A 20,455-nucleotide genomic window follows, 5' to 3' on the forward strand; every position below is an offset into this window, starting at 1 on the left:
TTTGTGCTCGATTTGTGCCGTTCAAAGAAAATCTGGGTGTAACTAAACAACTACTATGACAACTATTTAGCAAAAAAAAAAAACATTTAGTTACAGTTACTGAACTCCTCATCTCTTTTGGTCTAAATGGTTATCGGTGCTGTTCTTTTGTGCTCGATTTGTGCTGTTAAAAGAAACCCTGTAACTACCCTTCTTAACGAAAAACCACACTCTCCTCATACCTCATATTGTCTAAATCATTCCAAAACGGTGCTGTTCATTTATGCTTGATTTGTGCCGTTTAAAGAAACCCTGGCTGTAATTAAAATAAATTTTTCTTAAATATTTAACGAAAAAAAAATAGAAACAGTTATGAAACTCCATAACTTTATTTTAATGCTTTATTTTCTGCTCAGTTTTTGCCAGTTTATGCGGTTGCAATGAACAGTGATATTAAGCAAGCTGGCCTTCATCCATTTCGTCCAAATTTGTGTCTCAGTCGTTTGTTCTTGTGCTGTGCTGGTTTATGCTGTTTTTTTTTTTACATGAATTTTGTGTTTTGTGCCAGATATTGTCACAGCCTGTCACAGATATATGTGACCTGTAGCCTACTACTGTAACCTGACTAGCTGTACTTATACTGTACTGGGACAGATATTCAATAAACATTGAAAAAACTATAATATAATATAAATATCATGCAAATATAATTGCATGGTAGGTTTTCTAAATATTAACAGCTAATAGATGTTTAAATTGCCCCTCTTGAAAAATCACATGAGCTTGTGTATGACATTTTAACACACTATGCAAAACAGTCATCATCTGCAATATGCATAACGCAGTACACTTTAATCATTGTTCCTGTGGTAAAGTTAGGCTAAGGCTACTATTTTCTTTGAATAAAATAATAAAAATAAAAAACAATGATACACTGTACAAAGTGACTTGCATTAAAGAACCTGATTTAACGGATAAAATTAGTTTTGTTAGTAGCCTATATATTAATTTACTAATTATATTTGTTATTTATAAGGGGGCAAAAAATTACAACGTTCATTTTAACGGCTCAAACCGACACAAATGGACAATGCCGATTTTGTGCAATTTAGACTAAATGCGGTGGAGAGTGACATCACACAACAAACAAAAATGACAAACATTCACAAACATTCGTTTTTGTGGCATAAATCAGCACAAACGTAGCACAAAGGAATGTCATAGTTTTGGGGATTATTTCGTTTTATGGGGTGCCAACTTTATGGAGGTTGAACACCTCATGCTTATAGAACACCTCATGCTTATAAGGAAACATGAGTTTGAAATTGACTTGGGACATTTCCTAACCTTATTTCCCTCTCTTACCTCATCATTAACAGTTATCTCTCAATAAAAGTGTCAAAAAAGGCAAAATAATAATGTAAAAAGTATATTATAAAGCTGTAATAATAATAACTATTATTAAAATATTATAAAGTATTAATTGTTGTTATTGTTATTACTCTCTATATAATATTGTAAGTCATATTATTTTAATACTTAATATACTCTCAGGGTCATTAATTATAAATGTAAATAATAATAATAATTCTATAATAGAGAATTATAAGTCATTATTTTCCTTAATATATGCTTAGGATCATAAATTATACATTTTATAAATATATAAATATACAATACATATATTTTATAAATATACATTTTTAATAATAATAGTAATTATTATTATTGCTATGTTATTATTATAATACTATAATACTCTTTGTTTTTTTGTTTTTTTTTATCCTTTTGGGGTATTTTATATATGGTTATATTATGCTTTGGCACACCACAGAATTTGAGCCTTTTGGAGACAGAATGAAAATGACCAACAGACCTTCAGTATACTGTATTTTATTTAAAGCATTAGTGTTATATTAAATAATAAAAAAAATCTTCCACCATTCCACCAAAATAAGTTAATAAGTTAGCAAGGACTATTTGGGATGTAGAATATATTGAATCTCATCAGCTTAATAAGTTACACAGATGGGAGGCTGTTATCGCTCCCACAAAATCATCTATCGCATGCAAACCAGCCCCTGTGATGCAGCCTGGGGCTCATTTGTTTGTCCAGGTTGTGTTTGCCTTCACAGCTGACTGACTTTCTCAGCTCTTGTGTGTCCACCCTGACTGAACTAAGTATGAAAAGCACTTCACTGGGGCTCAATTTACTGCTCATAATCAGAACAGGAAGAAAACGTACCCATGAATATCTTTGATTTTGCCATGAATGCTTCCTTAAGATGAGAGAAAGATGAAGAGTTTTTCTACATCAAAGGCTTCATCTACTTCCTTTTCATAACAAGCATGTATTTATGCAGTATTCTAAAGTTGTTTTTAGTGAATTACAAAGCACTCAAAGAATATAATGCATTAATACATGAGCAACACTAAATGTCATGTATTAGCTTAAAGGGTTAGTTCACCCAAAAATGAAAATTCTGCAATTTATTACTCACCCTCATGTCGTTCCACATCCGTAAGACCTTCGTTCATCTTTGGAACACAAATTAAGATGTTTTTGATGAAGTCTGAGAGGTTTCTGTCCTCCCATAAACCACTGGAGTCACATGGAGTACTTTAATGATGTTTTTCCTACCTTTCTAAACCTTGGAGTGGTAGTTGCGTTGGATCTCTATGGAAGGACAGAAACCTCTCAGACTTCATCAAAAACATCTTAATTTGTGTTCCGAAGATAAACGAAGAATTTTCATTTTTGGGTGAACTAACCCTTTAAATAATGTCTTATATCATTATTGTTTTTTAAGGTACCATTACCATAAATAGGCGATAGTATATTAGATTTGCATAACTAATTATATATTATGTGGGGTTATGAAAACCTTTATACATTGTAAAAAGGTGAAAATGAGCAGTTGTTACTGGAGTATCTGATTTGACCTTAAAAAATATTGGCGTAACCCAATATTGATTCAGATTCAGTCATATTAAATATTTTTTACTTCATGTTATCGCATGAAATAGGTTTTTTTTTTAGATTAGATTACATGACTTTCTGATGCCAAGAAACCCTAAATATACACCAAATATAATTTTTTATATTTTATTTTTACATACAAAAAAAGTGGTTAAAATATGTATTTGTATTTATATGTATATTTATAAATATCTGTAAATTATTTTAAAATAATTTTCTTTAGAAGGCAAACCGCAACAGTAAAAATTTAATTCTGTAAATGTTAAAAATTGTTTTACACTTTTTTTTCCTCTGAAATTGTTCTCGGGTCCCTGGTTTCATGCATTGCATATAAAGGTTTCATAGAAAACGTTATTGCCTTTCTTTCCAAATAAATTTCATGAACATGAACATAATATAGTTCTATATGTTCAAAAATGTTTCCTAAATTTCCTCCTCAAGATTTTGACACTCCCAAGCAAACTCCAGTGCAGGAATCCGGCTTCACCAAGACCTCTCAGAGTGATTCTCCCCAGCCCAGCAGCGCTGCTCCATTATCCAGCACAGATGACAGCCTGCTAGACCTGTGGGACAGCAGCCCAGCGCCAGCTACGGCTCCCTCCCAGGCCCCTTCTCACATTATGGACCTGATGGAGGACACCCCGGAGCCTCATCTCGCCAGCTCCTCCCCTGCTCTCCCGCAGCCGCTTATGAGCTTTGATGAGGTGCCTGATGCCCCCTACTGCACCGGCACAGAAGACGACCCCTCCAGCCTGGTGGACGTGGCCGGACCCCACCAGATGACGCTGAGTTACCAGCAGGCCCTGCAGCACGCTTCCGGCTCCGACAGCCAGGACCTGGATGATGGACAACTACTGTTGACCAATGGAGACACGCTGCTTAAAGAAGGAACCCAGGTCTGTTAAAACAGACAATGCAATGCTGCCTTGCCCCTCGATCTGCTGCATGTTTTATTTACTTATGCATGTTATTTATTTTGCCACTAGGTGGCAGCATGTACTTTCTATATTTGACATTATTGTTATGCCAAAGACACATAACAAAGCACTAGCTATATTCAGGACACTACACATGCATGGAGCTTTATATGTTTACATATAGACATCATATGTTTACATTTATGCAGGCGAGTGAAGGCTACTTCAGCCAATCACAGGAGGAGGATTTTGCCCAGTCGGATGACTGCACTGCAAAAGTCAACCCAACACCAGTTTTTTATAACAAACCACCAGGTGAGATCTCCAAAGATCGAAGCACGTGAAATGGTTTAATAGACGCAATTCTTGTTCCTGTTTTGGTGTGAAACAGGAAGTTGGGATGGGACATAATGAAGGGCTCATTCATTTTATTTTTAAGTAGCCAATGACCTTTAGTTCACATTTAAATTCTATTGATAATCAAAGGTAAATGGTATTTACAGTTAATGGGGAGGCCAGTTATCATTTTAGAGAGATTTATTGGACAAATGTTTGTATCAGTGTTTTTTAGTATCCCTGAGATACTATTATTGTTTTTTGTTTTATATTTTCTGTTTTCATTATAATTTTAGTTACAGTTTTAGTAATGTTGAGTGTTTTTGACATTTTTATTTGTTTTATTTGTTCATTTTTTAAGATGTCTATTAGTTTTTATTTCAGTTTCTGTTTTAGTTATTTTAGTATTAAACTACTGTAAATGAAAATAAGAAACTAACTGAAATAAAATACATTTTATATCCCTAGTAAAAAAAAAACTACCAAAATCTATTTAAAATACATTTATTTCATACTAAGTATATTTCTGATACTGATATCAAATTATAATTAAACTTTATATAGTATTTCTTTATTGCACAATGCACATTTATGCATATTATGCCTAAAAGTGTTTTAATATCACTATTAATAAGGATTGTATTATTTTTAAATGCAAGATATTTAAAGTGTACCTAAAGTATACGAAAGATTGTGCTAAAGTGGAACTATCAAAATATACTTCAGTATATCTTTAGTTGGACCTCAGCACTACTTCCGCACAATTAAAGTGCATTAAATACAAAATTAGTTGTTCCAATTTAGCAGACACCCTCAAGCCATCCTAGGTGTATATAACTTTCTTCTTTCTGATGAACACAATCGGAGATATATTAATAAACATCCTGACGTATCCAAGCTTTATAATGGCAGTGAACGGGATCAACGAGTATGAGCTGAAGAAAGTGCAATCAAACACATCCATCCAACAATAACATACTCCACGCGGCTCCGGGGGGTTAATAATGCATTTGTGTAAAAAAATATCCAAATATCCATATTTAATAAGTTATGAAGTAAAATATCTAGCTTCCGCCAGACCGCCTTCCGTATTCTACTTCCGAAGAAAGTGTAAAACTCTCGCAGTTCAAAAAGCTTACGCTACATCCTACGACTTCCCTGTTCAACTTCCGGAAAAAGCGTAACTGACACGACACCAGTTTCGTTTTTTTTTTTTTCGTAATTTGAATACGGAAGGCGGTCTGGCGGAAGCTAGATATTTTACTTGATAACTAAATATGGAGATTTTTTTTACACAAATACATCGCTTCACTTCAGAAGGCCTTTATTAACCCCCCGGTGCCGTGTGGAATATGTTTATGATGGATGGATGTGGATGGAGACACTTTCTTCAGCTCATACTTATTGATCCTTGATCATTGCCATTATAAAGTTCGGATGCATCAGGACATCCGACATGTATATTTTTCCGATTGTGCTCATCAGAAAGATGAAAGTCATATACTGTACACCTAGGATGGCTTGAGGGTGAGTAAAGCTTGGGGTAATTTTCATTTAAAAGTGAACTAATCCTTTAAGTATACCAGTTTAGTATACCAAAAGTACAATTACATAGTATTTTTATTAAGCACATAAATATGTAAATGTATTTGTAGTATACTTAGCACAAAATAAATGTATTTCAAATTCTATTTTATTTCAGTTAATATTGATTTTAAGTAACAAAAAAATGTCTGCACTGCATGTAAAAAATTACATTGACATGGCATCCAAAAAAAAAAATGGTGCGAGGCACTGACAAAATTAGTGTGACAAGTGAGATGCACCATAATGGTGTAATTTTATTTTATTTTTTTTTCAGTTAATTTTATTTTAACAAACTTTTTTGTTGTTGTTGTTTTATGGTTTCTATCAACTATCAAAGGCCTGGCTTGTCTACACCCCTTAATACAAGAGGGGTCATTAATATTTTTGGTCCGTTTTTCCAAAAGAGAAAAACAAAGAAATTAATTTCCTTTTTGTTACATCACTCCCTTGTCTCAGAAAAGATCCTAATATAAGGTGTTTGTCTTCTGCAGAAATCGACATTACGTGCTGGGATACAGACCCCGTGATGGAAGATGATGATTAGGAGCGACTGAGGGAAACAGAGGTGACACCTCGACGAAAACTGATTTTACAACAGTTACTGAAGTCTTGCATCAAAATGTTTTAGAGAAAAAAACAACAACAATGTTAGCCACAGAAGAAAAGGACTCGGGTTATTGTTAAAGATGCCAGTGGGTATGAGTGCTCTCGGTTCGTGTATGTGTGTGTGAGTGTGTTTATTATTTATTTCTATCTCTTTCTCTTTTTTTTTTTTTTTTGCTATGCAGAGTATAGCACAGTGCGTCTCTAGCGCTCACCTGTGTTGTATCGATCCCTGTGCCTAACAGGTGTGTGTAGTAGCAGATTAGATCATTCCTTAATCAACGCTGAGCTTAGGTCTGCTCAGCGGTTCAATCAAGTTCCCCACAATCTTAGTTGCTTAGTTGAATCACATGTGTTTGAGTGTTATGCCCACAGGGGTCTTTGCTTTGATGACTCAGTTGGTCAGGGACGGTTGAACCCTCACCCTCATCAAAGCAAAGACATTTCAGAACTCGATTTTAGCTTCAGTTGAGTCAATCGTATTTAGCAAACGGAAAATGAGGGGGGTTTATATGTGATTATGAAACAATTTTGTGTTGTGCCAATTATTTTGAGTATGACGTGTCAGTGTAACAGCCTTTTAGGACTTTAGCGCCAGGTGGCATATGTATATTTTGACTACATATGAGACAATGTGTATAAACAATGGCTGAAACTGACTTTTTTTTTTTTGAACAACTGCAATAGAGCTTTGATTTGTTGAGAAACTTAGGCAATAACAATTGTAGTGAACTCCTTTGGGAATTGTTTTAGTAACATATGCGGTAGTGTGTGTACATATACTGTATGTGTGTACATCTAGTTTAAAGATAAAGGGAGAAGAGAGTCCCATATTATTGGAGAGGCTCAGGCCTGAAACATACTCTACAAAAGTACGCAAGCATTGAATGCTAGCACACAGTCCCAGTGTACATGTTAGCATGCGGCCTTACTGTGGTGTTAACAGACCACGAGTACTCAAAGGGATAGTTTACAGAAAAAATTTAAATTCTGTCATCATTTACTTGCCCGTGTGTCATTCTTTCTTCTGTGGAGCATAAAAGATCTTTTGAGAAGTCTCAGTGTTTTTTTTTTTGTGTGTTTTTTTTTTGTCCAAAACTGTTTGGTTACCAACATTCTTCAAAATATACTCTTTTGTGTTTCACAGAAGTAAGAAAGTCATACATGCAGCTACAACTATCCCTTTAAGAAGCCAAATACCTTCAATTTGCTATTATCCAAGTAGCTAGCTATAAATTTGCTTACCAAGATTCAAACTGTCACTCCATTATGACAGTAATCAATGTTCTATGGTCGTTTTTGTCTTACAGAGGACGATTTATGCTAATGCTAGCTATAGCGCCCCTTGTGGCTGAGAATGCAGTGCTTAGCATGGTGTTATGAATTGCATTCTTCTAACACATTTCAGCAAGCAGAGACGTGTGAAACCGAAGTATTTGTGTTTGTGTACTTGCGTAGAGTATTGTTTTGACCTTAATTTATCATGGACGTGATTTTGAACCTTTTAGTTTTATGCTCCAAAGGAAGGAAATTCCTAGTAATTATACATTTCAAGCCCCGGTAACCTCCTTTATTGAAATATAATATTAAATGACCCCAATAATCTTTTTTCTTCTTTTTTTTGGTGAAGCTTTTTTTTTTTTTGTTGCTAGTTAAAAATGCTTAACCCAGGACTTCCTTCAGAGTGATGTTACCCTTATCGACGTCTAGAATTTTTTATGACTTTTTTATGAACCTAAAATTATTACAAACCTTAAAATCAAATTTGGATTTTGTAACTTTTACACAAGTGCAGGGACACATCACCTTGCTCAAGGGCAGAATGGTGAGAGGTTCTCACTAACTCAACACTGACTCAAAATGTAATCTTTGTTGCACCAGCCCACATCCTTAACCGCCAAGTTATCACCACCCACTGTCTTCCTCATGCTTTTAGTCATGTTAAAAAGCCACATCACAACATCTTGGCTTTACATTACAAAGGGTTCTTTGAGTGGAAAAGCGAGCAATAAGACTAAACCAATAGTATTGTTCTGTAAATAGCTCTAATTTTGTGCTCATGTAAGATGTACTACAAATCACTAACATGTATTGATTCACCACCCATGAAAAACAGGGGGTTGGGGTACGTTTGGATTGGGTTTCTTGCATTTCTTTGGTGAGAGAGAAAACGAGGTTGCTCAGTATGAAACCTAATAGGAAGTAACCCGCATCTTTAACAGTAACTTAGCCCCTTTTGAAATGACTTCCGTGTATCCTGTTCACCCTCCAACCTCCTTAGTAGTGATTATTATTCTCTTTCTCCCTCAAACTACTAGGAGACTACTACTACCACCACTACTATTATTACTATTACTAGTACTGTTCTACTACAGTAATTTCTTCTTTGCCCCTGAAGCAAGGCTTAGCGACTCCTGAAAGTTCTCTTTTTTTAATTATTTTTTTTCTATCTCTTCCTTTTTCCGTCCGCTTCTCACACGCTGTTTTTGAAACAAGCACAAGATCTTTTGTGACATGCTATGTGCTTATGTATGTTAATAAAAGACTTTAAAATCCTTCAGAAAACTTGTGTACTTTCATGTTGTTCTGTCTGCAACCAAATGAACACAGAAATGTTAAAACACTGTCATATAACTTAAGACTTTGCACCTCAGTTTTATTAATCAGATATGTTAGGCATTCACTGGCCCCGTTTGTGTATCGTGTATATTTTTAGAAACTAACCAAAAATCCTCACATGAACACTGAAATATATAGCAGCTATGAATTAGTACAGCTCTTAATTCTGTGTGTCTGCACACACAAGCACACTTTGCATGCTACATGAACATTGCATGATACACTTTCACAGTTTGCCATTCACAGTTCATGTGACAAGAAAGAAAATGTGCTATAGAAAATCTGGAGTGTAAATCTGGTGTCAAATAGGAACAAAATTGGGTCTCAATTGAGACTCTTGCCAGATCAAAAGAGATTTACGCACAAAAAACCCTTTTGATTGATACATCAGAGCCGCTTAATAACAGCTTTCACTGAAAATGGCACAAACGGGGTACGTTTGGTACATAATGTCTCATATACTGTATGCTAATTTGCAGACCACAGTCCACTTATCATAGTGGATGTGAGAAGGCTGTGTACCAGAGCAGTGACGGTACTGCTCACTTCATCTATGCAAACAGATTCACACGGCTCTGCTACGGTCGCTTAGCAACACATTGCTGGCAGAGAGAAGACCGTTTACATCTCTGTCCTTAGCTTCTGCTGTGATGTACCCGAATATATATAAAAACAGAGTGGAAAAAGCATATACAGTACAGACATTTTAAAATAACTATACTTTCCCAAAATAACAATCAAACCTGTCCCATAGGTTAATTTTACAGTGGAAGTATTTGGGGGCTGTAGTCACATCTTGAATGCCGTAGTGTAACTTACTGTAAGAGGGTGTTTTTGAAATGACATTAAGGTGCAGTAAATTTCACTGATTGTCTTGTACAATTTTGTATTTTGGTCTGTGCAAAATATGAATATTTCCCCTGAATTGATCAGTATTTGGCCATTTAAGGTTAGTTCATTAGTTTGTTTTTCTTTTCTTTTTTTTCCAAAACATTCTTATTTTTATCTCAAAAAGAGAGTAGGGTGTACTTCAGTATTTTGGTACTCAAGGCATTTTTCCTCAACCTTTTCAAAAGAATCCATTTGTCTAATGATCCCACCTTCATTTTGTCATTTATGTAATAAGAAGCAGCGCTTGTTTCGATTTCCAACATCTGACATGGGCATCTTTGTAGAAATAAAAAGTGATAAATATATTCTTCATTTAATTGCATTATTTAATTTAGTCTGCACAGGTTATAATGAAGGAGGGAACAATGCCTCGTACATCAAGCCTAATAATGTGGGTTGTGGGAAGTACGATTCCTTTATGCTTTTGTTATTTTCGGGAGGTCTAGTAATGGCTGCGCAATTAAAAAAAACAAAGCAAAGACATCACTATGATGTAGTAAAAGCATTGTGCTGAACGTGTGCCCACATACGCTGCTAATTGCTTTTTCACATTTCCAAAATAGAGCTTATTTTAATCAAATGTCATTTGAAAGCATCCAGCACATGCATGAAAGCAGTGTTTTATGCTGGGAAACTGACAAAGACGGCCATTAGATGGATTGAGGTAGAATCGTTTAAGGGCATGGAAACATACATAATAGAAATGATGGCAGTAAAAGGAAAAAGAATGAAATCAAGCATTTTCACAACGCAGCAATCACCACATTGATTTCAGGGAAAAAAGGGGATTCAGTTGGTCTAATTTGGAGAAGCACCATTAAATGAATGCAGTTTGTTAAATAAATGCTGGAAATCCCACATGTGGCTTCAACGACAGCAGGAAGTACCATGGGAAACATGGTGATGCTTGAAAATGTTGACAAATCCTATTCGCAGGTCATTACAAACAAGGTGCTATCATCAATCTGAGGAGCACTTCAGGATGATGGATTTAATATTATTCAAAAAATCATTATTCATACAGAGATTCAGAATCTGTAAAAAAGAGAATAGTACTACTGACATGAAATTAAAGGCAGTTTCTCAGTGTACCCGCATGGTAATGTATTAAAAGCTGTGAGAGACAACTTTCTTCAATGGACACTACAGATATGTTTCAAAAATTGCAACTCCTCAGGCAACTTCCTTTTGAGGAATTTGTGATTACTTTGAAGCTTTTCCACCACCAAAGTTCAGACTCCTTCCCGAGAAAGAAACTGGCACAAAATCCAGAAAGAGATGCCAGGTATTGTTTTCCAGTTTATGAAACAACATTTTGTACAGCTGAGCAGCATTGTGTAGCTACAGCACGGAGCAACCGCTGTCTATGTCGCACTTCTGTGTTTTACCCTGTTTCACAAAGACAGGGTTTGAAATGTCATTTGTATTATATCAGTGAGCCGCAGATGAGAAAGGAGGAAGAGAGGATGTGAGGGGCGAGGCGTTGGTGGGCTGCAGACAGCTCCTGGGAGCCATGGCAACAGCATTCACATAATAGCTGCTGCTCTGCATCAGGCAGAGATGCCACGGAGAGCAAAGAGGACGAGAGAGAAAAGCGAGTGTGATGGATCTGCAAATGAACCCCTGAACAAAGCTGAATCATCCTAAACCGATTCTGCCCCCAAAAGACAGCTTTTGAAATACCTCTGGCAGACTCTTCAGACCACATATGACTCAGCATTGTGAGCGTTCATCTCAGAAAGTGGTCTGTAGGTCTATTTTTGTGGGCTCATACTGCTGTGCTTCGACCCAAAAGGGGAAATGCGGTGGGCAAACCATAGTGTTGATCCAGACCGCGGAGTCCCCGCAAGCCCAAGTCTGTGTGAGTCCGGCCCTCACGAGGCATGGTGGCGATGGCAGAGGCCTGGGGCTCGACTGGTAGGTTGTTGTGGTTGAGGTCCATGGTGGACAGGAGGTGCCCCAGTGAGTCCCAGCGTCTGGCCGAAGGTAGGCGTATGAGGGACGAGTAGCCACGTTCGGGAAACACGGTCACGGGGGCCATCTTGCTGGTCTCCGACTCCTGGTGCTCCCTGGAGGACCTGGTTGTAGGTTTGGTGTAAGTTCCTCCCCTGGGGTCCGCCAGAACTTCACTGTAAGGGGGCGGTGGGTCCTCCATCAACACGGCCTCTTCGTAGCATGGAGGTTTTCCAAAGATATCGGTGTCTGCTGAGAAAAACCAAATGGTTCACCAAGGAACAAATAACAAGCTGTACCAAACATGCAAGGTTTTAGTCGCAAGGTCCTTAACATTAATGCTTATAAGCATTGTTGCCTCATGACCACATGATATTGTAGGCCTTTCTTTTTCAAAGTCATCCCAGACATCATTAAACATACAAAATTACACAATTTATCAGATAAACAACCTCTGCGTAAAGCTATCAGAGGACATTAGACAACATAAATGAGGGCTTATGAGGGTATATTTTATCAGCAGAGGGTAGAAGAACTGCAGCTTTTATCATTTCCTCCAAGGTCACTTCTCACTCTAAGATGAAAGCTAGATTTTTAAAATAGATTTTTTTTTTGTGGAGGGAAGTGATAACCAGCATATTGAGGTCAGAGATAACAAAGTATTTGGCTGAGATCAGTGTTTTTCCCCCTTATCATCTGTGCTTTTACTAGAATGGAAGATGAACGTTAACCGGAAAAATTCCTATGGGCTAGCAGTGCTATGAGGAGGCACTTCTTAATTACCATGTGTTCTGATATAGGATCGCAGCAAATGGAGGCAGTGCTTCTGCACTGCTAACCCAACTTGGTGAGAAAAAACTAATTTTTCCATTTTCTCAAGACAATTGCGAGTGGTGCTTCCCCATGCAAGGAGTGGTTGCAAGGGGATTGCTAGGGTGCACTGAGTGGTTAGCACATTCCTATGATGTTGGTAGGGCATTCTGGGTGGTTTCTAGGGTGTTGCTAAAGGGTGTTCTGGGTGGCTGTGTACATGTCAAAAAAGCTGGAATACATTACATGATTTTTGCCCTGATTTGCAGTTTGGACACAAGTTAGAGCCAATCTGCATATTCTGAATAAGATTTTTGCAGAAAATCATGTAGTATGATGGACACATGATTTTTTTCAAAATGTTTTTTTTAGCTTCAGACTATAAATCCGTCCAGTCGTCGGAGATCAAACATATTTGATATTTTCAAGCATATTTGATATTTTGAAGTGCTTTCATGAGCGCACCACGACACATGCGTGTTGTGTTTACATGAGAGCAGACGTTGCGCATTGGAGATTATTTTATAAATAAAGTGGTAAATTATGTTTTTTTGTGCAAACAAAGCACTTGCGTCGCTTCATAAAACTGCAGGTTAAACCACTGGAGTCACATGGATTACTTTAATGATGTCTTTACTACCTTTCTGGGGCTTGAAAGTGGTAGTTGCATAGGCTGTCAATGGAGGGACAGAAAGCTCTCAGATTTAATTAAAAAGATTTTAATTTGTGTTCCGAAGATAAACGAAAGTCTTACAGGTTTGGAACGACATGATATGGCCAGTCCAGGCAAGCTGCATGATTTAAAATAATATTCATGTCCATAGCACAAACAGTGCAGATTGTGTTACAAACTAATATTAATATTTAATTAATTCATATTTACGGTTAAAGGTTTGTTTAAATCTTAACTCTCTCTAACTATGTATGAGCTAAAGAAATAGTTGTGTTTGTCTTGGCAAGCACCATTAACTAAATAGTTCATATGGTAGGTTAATTCCAGACACCCTATAGTGTTGAGGTCTGCTTATAACATAATAATCTAAAACTGCATATTCTTTAATTCATCTAGCAGAATTTAGTATTTAACTGTAGAAGTGGTTAGTTATGATGTGGTCAGGCACATGTCAATGATTATACACCCCTCACCCCTCTTAACACTGTCTCTGCTGGTAAAGCTATTCAAAGATAGTGTTACGACAGAGAGCTTATTTCCAAACACAGTCCTGATGGTGACTCTAGCTTGAAATTTATGTACTCTCAAAAAATTAATATACTTCAGAAATTCATATACTTCTCAATACATACGATCTTTGGGGAAAGTTTACTTATGATAGACAGTGGTCTGAGGGTGTCTGTCTAATACCTAATATTAAAATATTATAATTAAAATTACAAATTCTTTAGACTTTCAGATCATATCAAATACCATTTTCTCATTTGGTGCCCAAAGAGTCACAGGGGACATAATGAGTCTGTTGTTGTAAAAGTGATACAAAGTCCCTTTAAAGAGCAGAATTCTTTCTGACTCTTACTCTTTTATGAGCTGACTTATTACTCAGGCCCTGTTTTAATGTGTGGTCATCCATCCTATGTGTTTGGCACAGGTTTAAAGGGACATTCTTTGCCCATGGCCAGGGATCCACCAACTCTGGCAGTCTGCCTGTCTGCCAAAGCACATGATTAGCCCAGCTCTAGCTGCTGCTAGCTCAGTGCTGTACTCGTCTGCCTACACAACACCTACACAAGACTCACTGTTACCATGTCATACATGAAAGAATGCAGCTCGGGCTGCCAACACTGTGTGAGGAGTGGAGGTTTTCAATTGTACAGCCCTTATGGACTATCTTTGTTGCTTGGTAAACAGTGTCAAAACACAACATGCTTAATGTATTAATAAAAGATAATAAAGGTGTAGTCTGCTTGGTTATTGGATTATGCTGATTGCTATTAAAGGGATAGTTCACCCAAAAATGTTTATCTGCTTACCCCCAGGGCATCCAAGATGTAGGTGACTGTTTCTTCAGTAGAATACAAATGATGATTATTTTTTTTAGAAAATGACCAATCGTTTCGCTAGATAAGACCCTTATTCCTCGTTTGGTATCGTTTAAAGCCCTTTGAAGCTGCACTGAAACTGTAATTTGGACCTTCAACCATTTGGAGAGACCATTGAAGTCCACTATAAGGAGAATAACCCTGGAATGTTTTCATCAAAAACCTTAATTTCTTTTCGACTGAAGAAAGAAAGACATGAACATCTTGGATGACATGGGGGTGAGTAAATTATCAGGAAAATTTTATTTGAAAGCGGACTAATCATTTCAACTACGCCAGAGCGCGTACACACCTCACGCACCGGATGCAGTGCGCAAGGCAGTTGGACATAGTGGTGTATTAGAGGAAAAAATTATATAAATACTGTTCAGTTTCTCACACAAACCGATTGTTCCGTGTCTTAGGACATCAATGTGTCATCACGAGCCGCAGGGTTTAATTTGGATTTGTCTGTGCATGTTTTTTTGACTCTTATAGACTGAGTTCCCATTGACATGCATTATAAGACTGACAGACTGCAACGGTTGGACTTAAAAATCATCATTTGTGTTCTTGTCTACTCAAGAAACAAAGTCATCTACATCTTGGATGCCCTGGGTGGAAGCAGATAAACATCAAATTTTCATTTTTGGGTGAACTATCCCTTTAAGATGATAATTCTAAATGGAAATAATAATTCATTACATTTATATAGCGTGAATGCTGCACTTTGGTGGTGGTTGAGAAGATTAACCCCTTCCATTTTTAAAGCGCTGTGAGTACCCAAGTTCTGGGTACTCAAAGCGCTTTAAAAATGGAAGGGGTTAATCTTCTCAACCACCACCAAAGTGCAGCATTCACCTGGATGATGCGACAGCAGCCATATTGCACCAGAAGGCCCACCACACACCAGCTTGTATGGGTAAATGAGGATGATTAGGAGGCTATGATGATGGACAGAGGCCAATGAGCAAATCTGGCCAGGATGCTGGGGTTACACCCCTATTCTTTTTCGAAGGACATCCTGGGATTTTTAATGACCACAGAGAGTAAGGACCTCGGTTTAAAGACTCATCTGAAGGACTGTGCTTTCTGACAGTATAGTGTTCCCATCACTATACTAGGGGTTTACTGGGTGAGCACCTCTTCCAGCAGCAACCTAGTTTTCCCAAGAGGTCTCCCAGGTACTGACCAGGATCAGAAATTGGTAAATTCATGACAAATTTTGACACTGTCTTGACAACCCTGCATAATTTTGACACTGTCTTGAAAAATCCAGCATAAACCAGCATAATATTTTTCATAATTTTATGCCCAGGCTGCTTTATGCTGATATAGTGCTGGTATAGCTGGTAGATCAGCATAATCATGCTGTTCTCAACCAAAACTGAGCTGGTGTAGCCACCAGCACTCCGGCTTCCCATGCTGGTCTCAGCATGCAAAACATACCTTATGCAGGTAACCAGCAATGCTGTATTTTTCAGCAGGGAAGTTTAAAAAAGCTGTTTGGTTTGAAAGCTGTAAAGGCATTATGTACTTTAAATGCTTCAAGAAGCTTATATAGCATAAATGTTGAAGTGGAAGTCTATACGAATTTTAATCAGGAAATGCCTGATTAGTAAGAGACAGAGCACTAAGTCAGGCTAAATGACTGTGCTGAGTTTAGTGGATGTAGGATGTGGATGAACCTCTATGTAAAAATGTGTAAAAGTCAATAAAATTACAAAATATATTCTTATAGATTAATAACTAAGAGAAATTAAACATTAGAAGGAAAGGGTGTAAGAATGATTTGAAAATTGGCCAAGGTCACATTAAATTATATGAAGTGCTGTTTACAACTAACCAGAAAGCTGGAGAAGGACATATCGACACATACATCATATCAAAGCTCTAGTCCTTTTTTGAGTTTTATTTTGCTTATATTCTGCTAAAAGTTGTTAACAGACTTGGTCTAAAAGCCACAAACCTCAGATTTTGATTTCATGGGATCGTTAAGGCATGGCTCATTGAAAAAAAAAAAGATTTTCTTCTAAAAATGTGAGTGGGCGGATGAATGTAGAAACTTCTACATGCCTCCTTAATTAAAATATTCCCCATACCACTGATTGCAGACAAAAATGCACTGGATGATTGAGCTTGTTTAAACATCCTACCTTCAGAGACGGTCCAGTTTGCTTGAGGGAGAGTGTGTGTAACAGGCAGCTGTGGAGACATCATTTGAAGTGGAGGGCAGAATTGAGGGGGCTCTCTAGGAGGGTATCCTCCTCCGGTGCAGTCCAGAGGCTCCATCTCCAGCGCCCGCAGGCACTGTTCCCTCAGCCTCTCTTCACGCCGGCGCTTGAGCTTGCGCTGGGCGAAGCTGCAAAAGCAGCAAAGCATGACAATGAGAGCCCAAATCAGCCAGAATCCGGCAAAGCATGCCAAAAATGTATAGGTGCCCTGCGACATCACCATGATGATCACCTTGATAAAGTTTGTGCCCTCCAGGATCCAGTGGGAAGATTTAAAGTCTTAAGGAGACCTGCTAGTTGTGTCGTAGATTTCACGCATCAAGTCTCAAAGCACATGAACAGACCATAGCTATCATATTTCTATGAATCCTGTTGTTTAAAACCATTAAGAGTCTATCCAAGCGTTTGCTGAGCTCATTTTTTCAAAGTTAACCAACGGAAAGGTTTCCCACTGACCGGAGGTCAAAGAAAGTGACCTGATTTCACTTGAAGCACGTTCCACGAAAACGCAAAATGTCCGATATATTGCAAAAGTGAAACTGAAGAGGCACTTTCCGAAGGTCCTCCAGGGGCTCTTTCACAAGAAGAAATGAATATCTGCAGATGCTCTTTTCCTGACAGCTGGTGCAATGAGGGAATGCTAACGTCTCACAGTGCCTGGGTCTCCTCCTGTGTTGTGATCCGCCGCTGAGCAGATCAGGGCTCTTTAGATCTCCAGAGGACATCAGCAGTCACGCTGCTCAACAAAGGGAAAGAACGTAGAAGGGGGCAACCGTCATAAGTTATGAACTTGTCATATTTTCAAAACACAGACCCTTAATATTTCACACACAATGGCCCATTTCATAATTAACCTCAGCTGTTCAAGCACAACTCGCACAATGACTTTAGGGGGTAAGTATCAATTTCATACATTGAGAGAGTGGTAGTACACATAGTTTTCCAGAAAGACTGTGAAGAAATGGTGTCAGCAGCATTAGTTTTTATTCACTAATGTATTTTGAGACTGCTTGAACATTAATGATGGCTTTCAACATGGCACCTCTTCAGCTCTTAATGATAGCTCTCAACTGCAGACAAATAAATATGCCATTTTATCACTAAGATTAAGACAACTTATGTAACCAGTTCTGAGCTAGTAAAATGATCTAGTAAAAGCTTTATTTCCTACACACATTCACATCTCTATCCGAGATCTTGGTGACCTTGAGAAAGCAGATTAAATCTTTGTCCTGCTTCATTATCATTGACGACATCTGATGTTCCCACAGAATGTGGTCATCCATTTCCGATTGCATCTACACTGCCTTAAAAATGGATTCTATGTCATCTTTGGAGGACATAACCTATAGATTACCTGAAGGAACTACCAGAGCTGCTTTACACTGGGGACAAGTCCCTGCCAATATTGGTCAATAAATAATGGTTGATTCTTAAACTTTTACATATGGTAAAATCCCAAATCCTGAACAAGTGGTTACATTCAGTATTGTTTAACATACCATGATAGTCATTCAGTTTATAGGAATGGTCAGAGAACTCTATTAAACACTGGCTCTCATTATATGAATGAGAAGGATGCTGTCATCACCTCTTACTTAACTGAGAAAGAAATATGACTTTGCCTAACCTCAATAATACCCCCTATTAACAAAGTGTCATTGATATAAAGCATTGCATGTTGCATACATTTCATTAAAAAAAATCTATATCTATCTATTTATCACATAACTAAGAAACATTTTTGTTGTTTTTATTTAATAACAACACAGTTTTCAGTTTTTGGTAAGCTAATATGCCCATGTACAATTATCACAATAAATGAATAAACCCATAAATAAACGATAGTTTAATGTAGCAGTGATGACATGCAGCCTCTCAGGTGGGTAATATTCGTGGAAAAATGTGCGCAATTGATAATGACACATAAACACCATATTATCTACTGCAAAGAGTAAACTACAACATTCAAGGACTTGAAAATCTTCCCTTTTAAATGTCTGCATCACTATATGGCTTTTTATATTATGGCTTTCAAACAGAAACAAATATGCTCCTTTAAATATATTCTCGTACTTACATGATAAGCGTCTTCCAGTCACGATGAGTTCATTTTCAGACGCGTGACACCGTTTGAACACCGTCGGGTCGGGACGTGACTCAATCCAAATAAAGTTGCGGTTGTCAGTGGCAGAGGATGTTAATAGCAGACTTGTCTGTAGATACATGTGTTTTTTAGTGTCTTCACTAATGTTTACCTGGATAAACAGAAAGCGTTTCGTGTTCCGCGTTATTCCTTGGTCGTGATGCGCGCGGTGGTTAATGGACACCTGTAATTGACGCGCGCGTCATGAAACACCCACATTGGCACTCCGCGCGAGATGCGCTGCTGCTGTCACGAGGACTCTGTGTATCAATTTGAGAATAACGGTTCTCTAAACAAACTGACATGTTCGCTCCTCCTTTTTAACTGTTTGTAGAACAAAGAGCCTGAAGTGGCACGGTTTTGTCTGAATAAGCTTGTTTGTTGTGTCTGTTTCGGTCATGTTTGATGTGGTTGTGATTGTTTGGTTAAATGAAGTCTATGAACATATACTTCAATAATGATATCAATAATCTCTTAGGTTGTGTTTCACAAATGCTTCTCACTACATGGAAAGAGTCGTTGATATGACTATTAAAGGTACAATCAATTATTTTACACAAAAAAAGTTTCACATAAAAAAAATCTAAAGCACATTTGAGAAATACAATTAAAATGATGTACACTCACTTAAAATGAAGACTCACTCAAGACACGAAGTATTAGTATCAGTGGTTTTCAACTTCTACCCTGACGTGGGGACCCAGTTTTGGGACCCAGTTCAAGGGACGTAACTGACGCTGGTAGGTCATATGACAGTAACAGTATAGCGATGTAGTACATCTGAATTCATTCATACTACACGCATTTGTACTATATAGAACGTACATTTTCAATGGTCATGAAGTAAATTTAAATTCAAATGTAGTACCTACTCAACAGTATGCGATTTCGGACGCAGCATTGAAGCCCGATTTTGGGCCCGATTTGCGACCCCCAACGATCTGGGGGGTGTGGCCTGATTCAAGGCTTCTTGCAAATGACTTTTTGTCCAAAAAATCCTCAATTGTGTGGTATCATTACGATAATTTTACTGCTTCCGATCATGTCGGAGCCCGCATGATCCCAGATCATAAATATCTAACATGCTTGATATTTATGACTCTTGATCAGTCTGCCTCTGATGTAATACAGAGATAGCCAATGACAGTGAGCAAGCTTCACCAACCGGATGTTGGGTGCTTCTAAAGCTGAAACGTGGCAGCCACAAACATGCCACTAAAGTGGAGTATTGAGAAAGATCACTAGATCAGAAAGATGACGAATCTTCTGTGTGCATTCTGAGGATTATAATGCTAAAAATCGGTTGAAACTGCCCTTATATGTCTGTGGTCTCCCACAGTTTTAAAATCGGTTAAGATTTGAAAAT

The 20,455-nt window shown here is 37.6% G+C and overlaps 2 protein-coding genes across 11 annotated transcripts in view; one reads left to right on the top strand and one right to left on the bottom strand.

Moving 5' to 3' along the window:
* The window catches only part of dbn1 (drebrin 1), an 87,824-nt gene extending 78,857 nt beyond the window's left edge, over positions 1-8,967 (top strand). For all 9 annotated transcript variants that reach the window (XM_051877384.1, XM_051877387.1, XM_051877388.1 and 6 more), the window contains 3 exons: positions 3,401-3,855; positions 4,086-4,191; positions 6,291-8,967. In XM_051877384.1, the coding sequence (XP_051733344.1) occupies positions 3,401-3,855; positions 4,086-4,191; positions 6,291-6,343 (614 nt within the window). In that variant the 3' untranslated portion in view covers positions 6,344-8,967. The remainder of the gene's footprint in view (positions 1-3,400; positions 3,856-4,085; positions 4,192-6,290) is intronic.
* A 74-nt stretch (positions 8,968-9,041) lies between these two features.
* Positions 9,042-19,498, bottom strand: LOC127503486 (proline-rich protein 7). 2 transcript variants are annotated; one of them, XM_051877393.1, is made up of 3 exons: positions 19,024-19,498; positions 16,866-17,679; positions 9,042-12,117 (listed from the first exon to the last, which is right to left on the bottom strand). In XM_051877393.1, the coding sequence occupies exons 2-3, from the start codon at positions 17,164-17,166 to the stop codon at positions 11,681-11,683; spliced, it is 738 nt and encodes a 245-aa protein (XP_051733353.1). In that variant the 5' UTR covers positions 17,167-17,679; positions 19,024-19,498; the 3' UTR covers positions 9,042-11,680. The 2 variants fall into 2 exon arrangements, with proteins under 2 accessions (XP_051733353.1, XP_051733354.1); XM_051877394.1 differs by having other exon boundaries at positions 9,042-12,114; positions 19,024-19,488.
* Positions 19,499-20,455: the final 957 nt, after the last annotated feature.

The sequence above is a fragment of the Ctenopharyngodon idella genome, chromosome 21, assembly GCF_019924925.1.
Source record: "Ctenopharyngodon idella isolate HZGC_01 chromosome 21, HZGC01, whole genome shotgun sequence".
NCBI classification, from domain to species: Eukaryota; Metazoa; Chordata; class Actinopteri; order Cypriniformes; family Xenocyprididae; genus Ctenopharyngodon; species Ctenopharyngodon idella.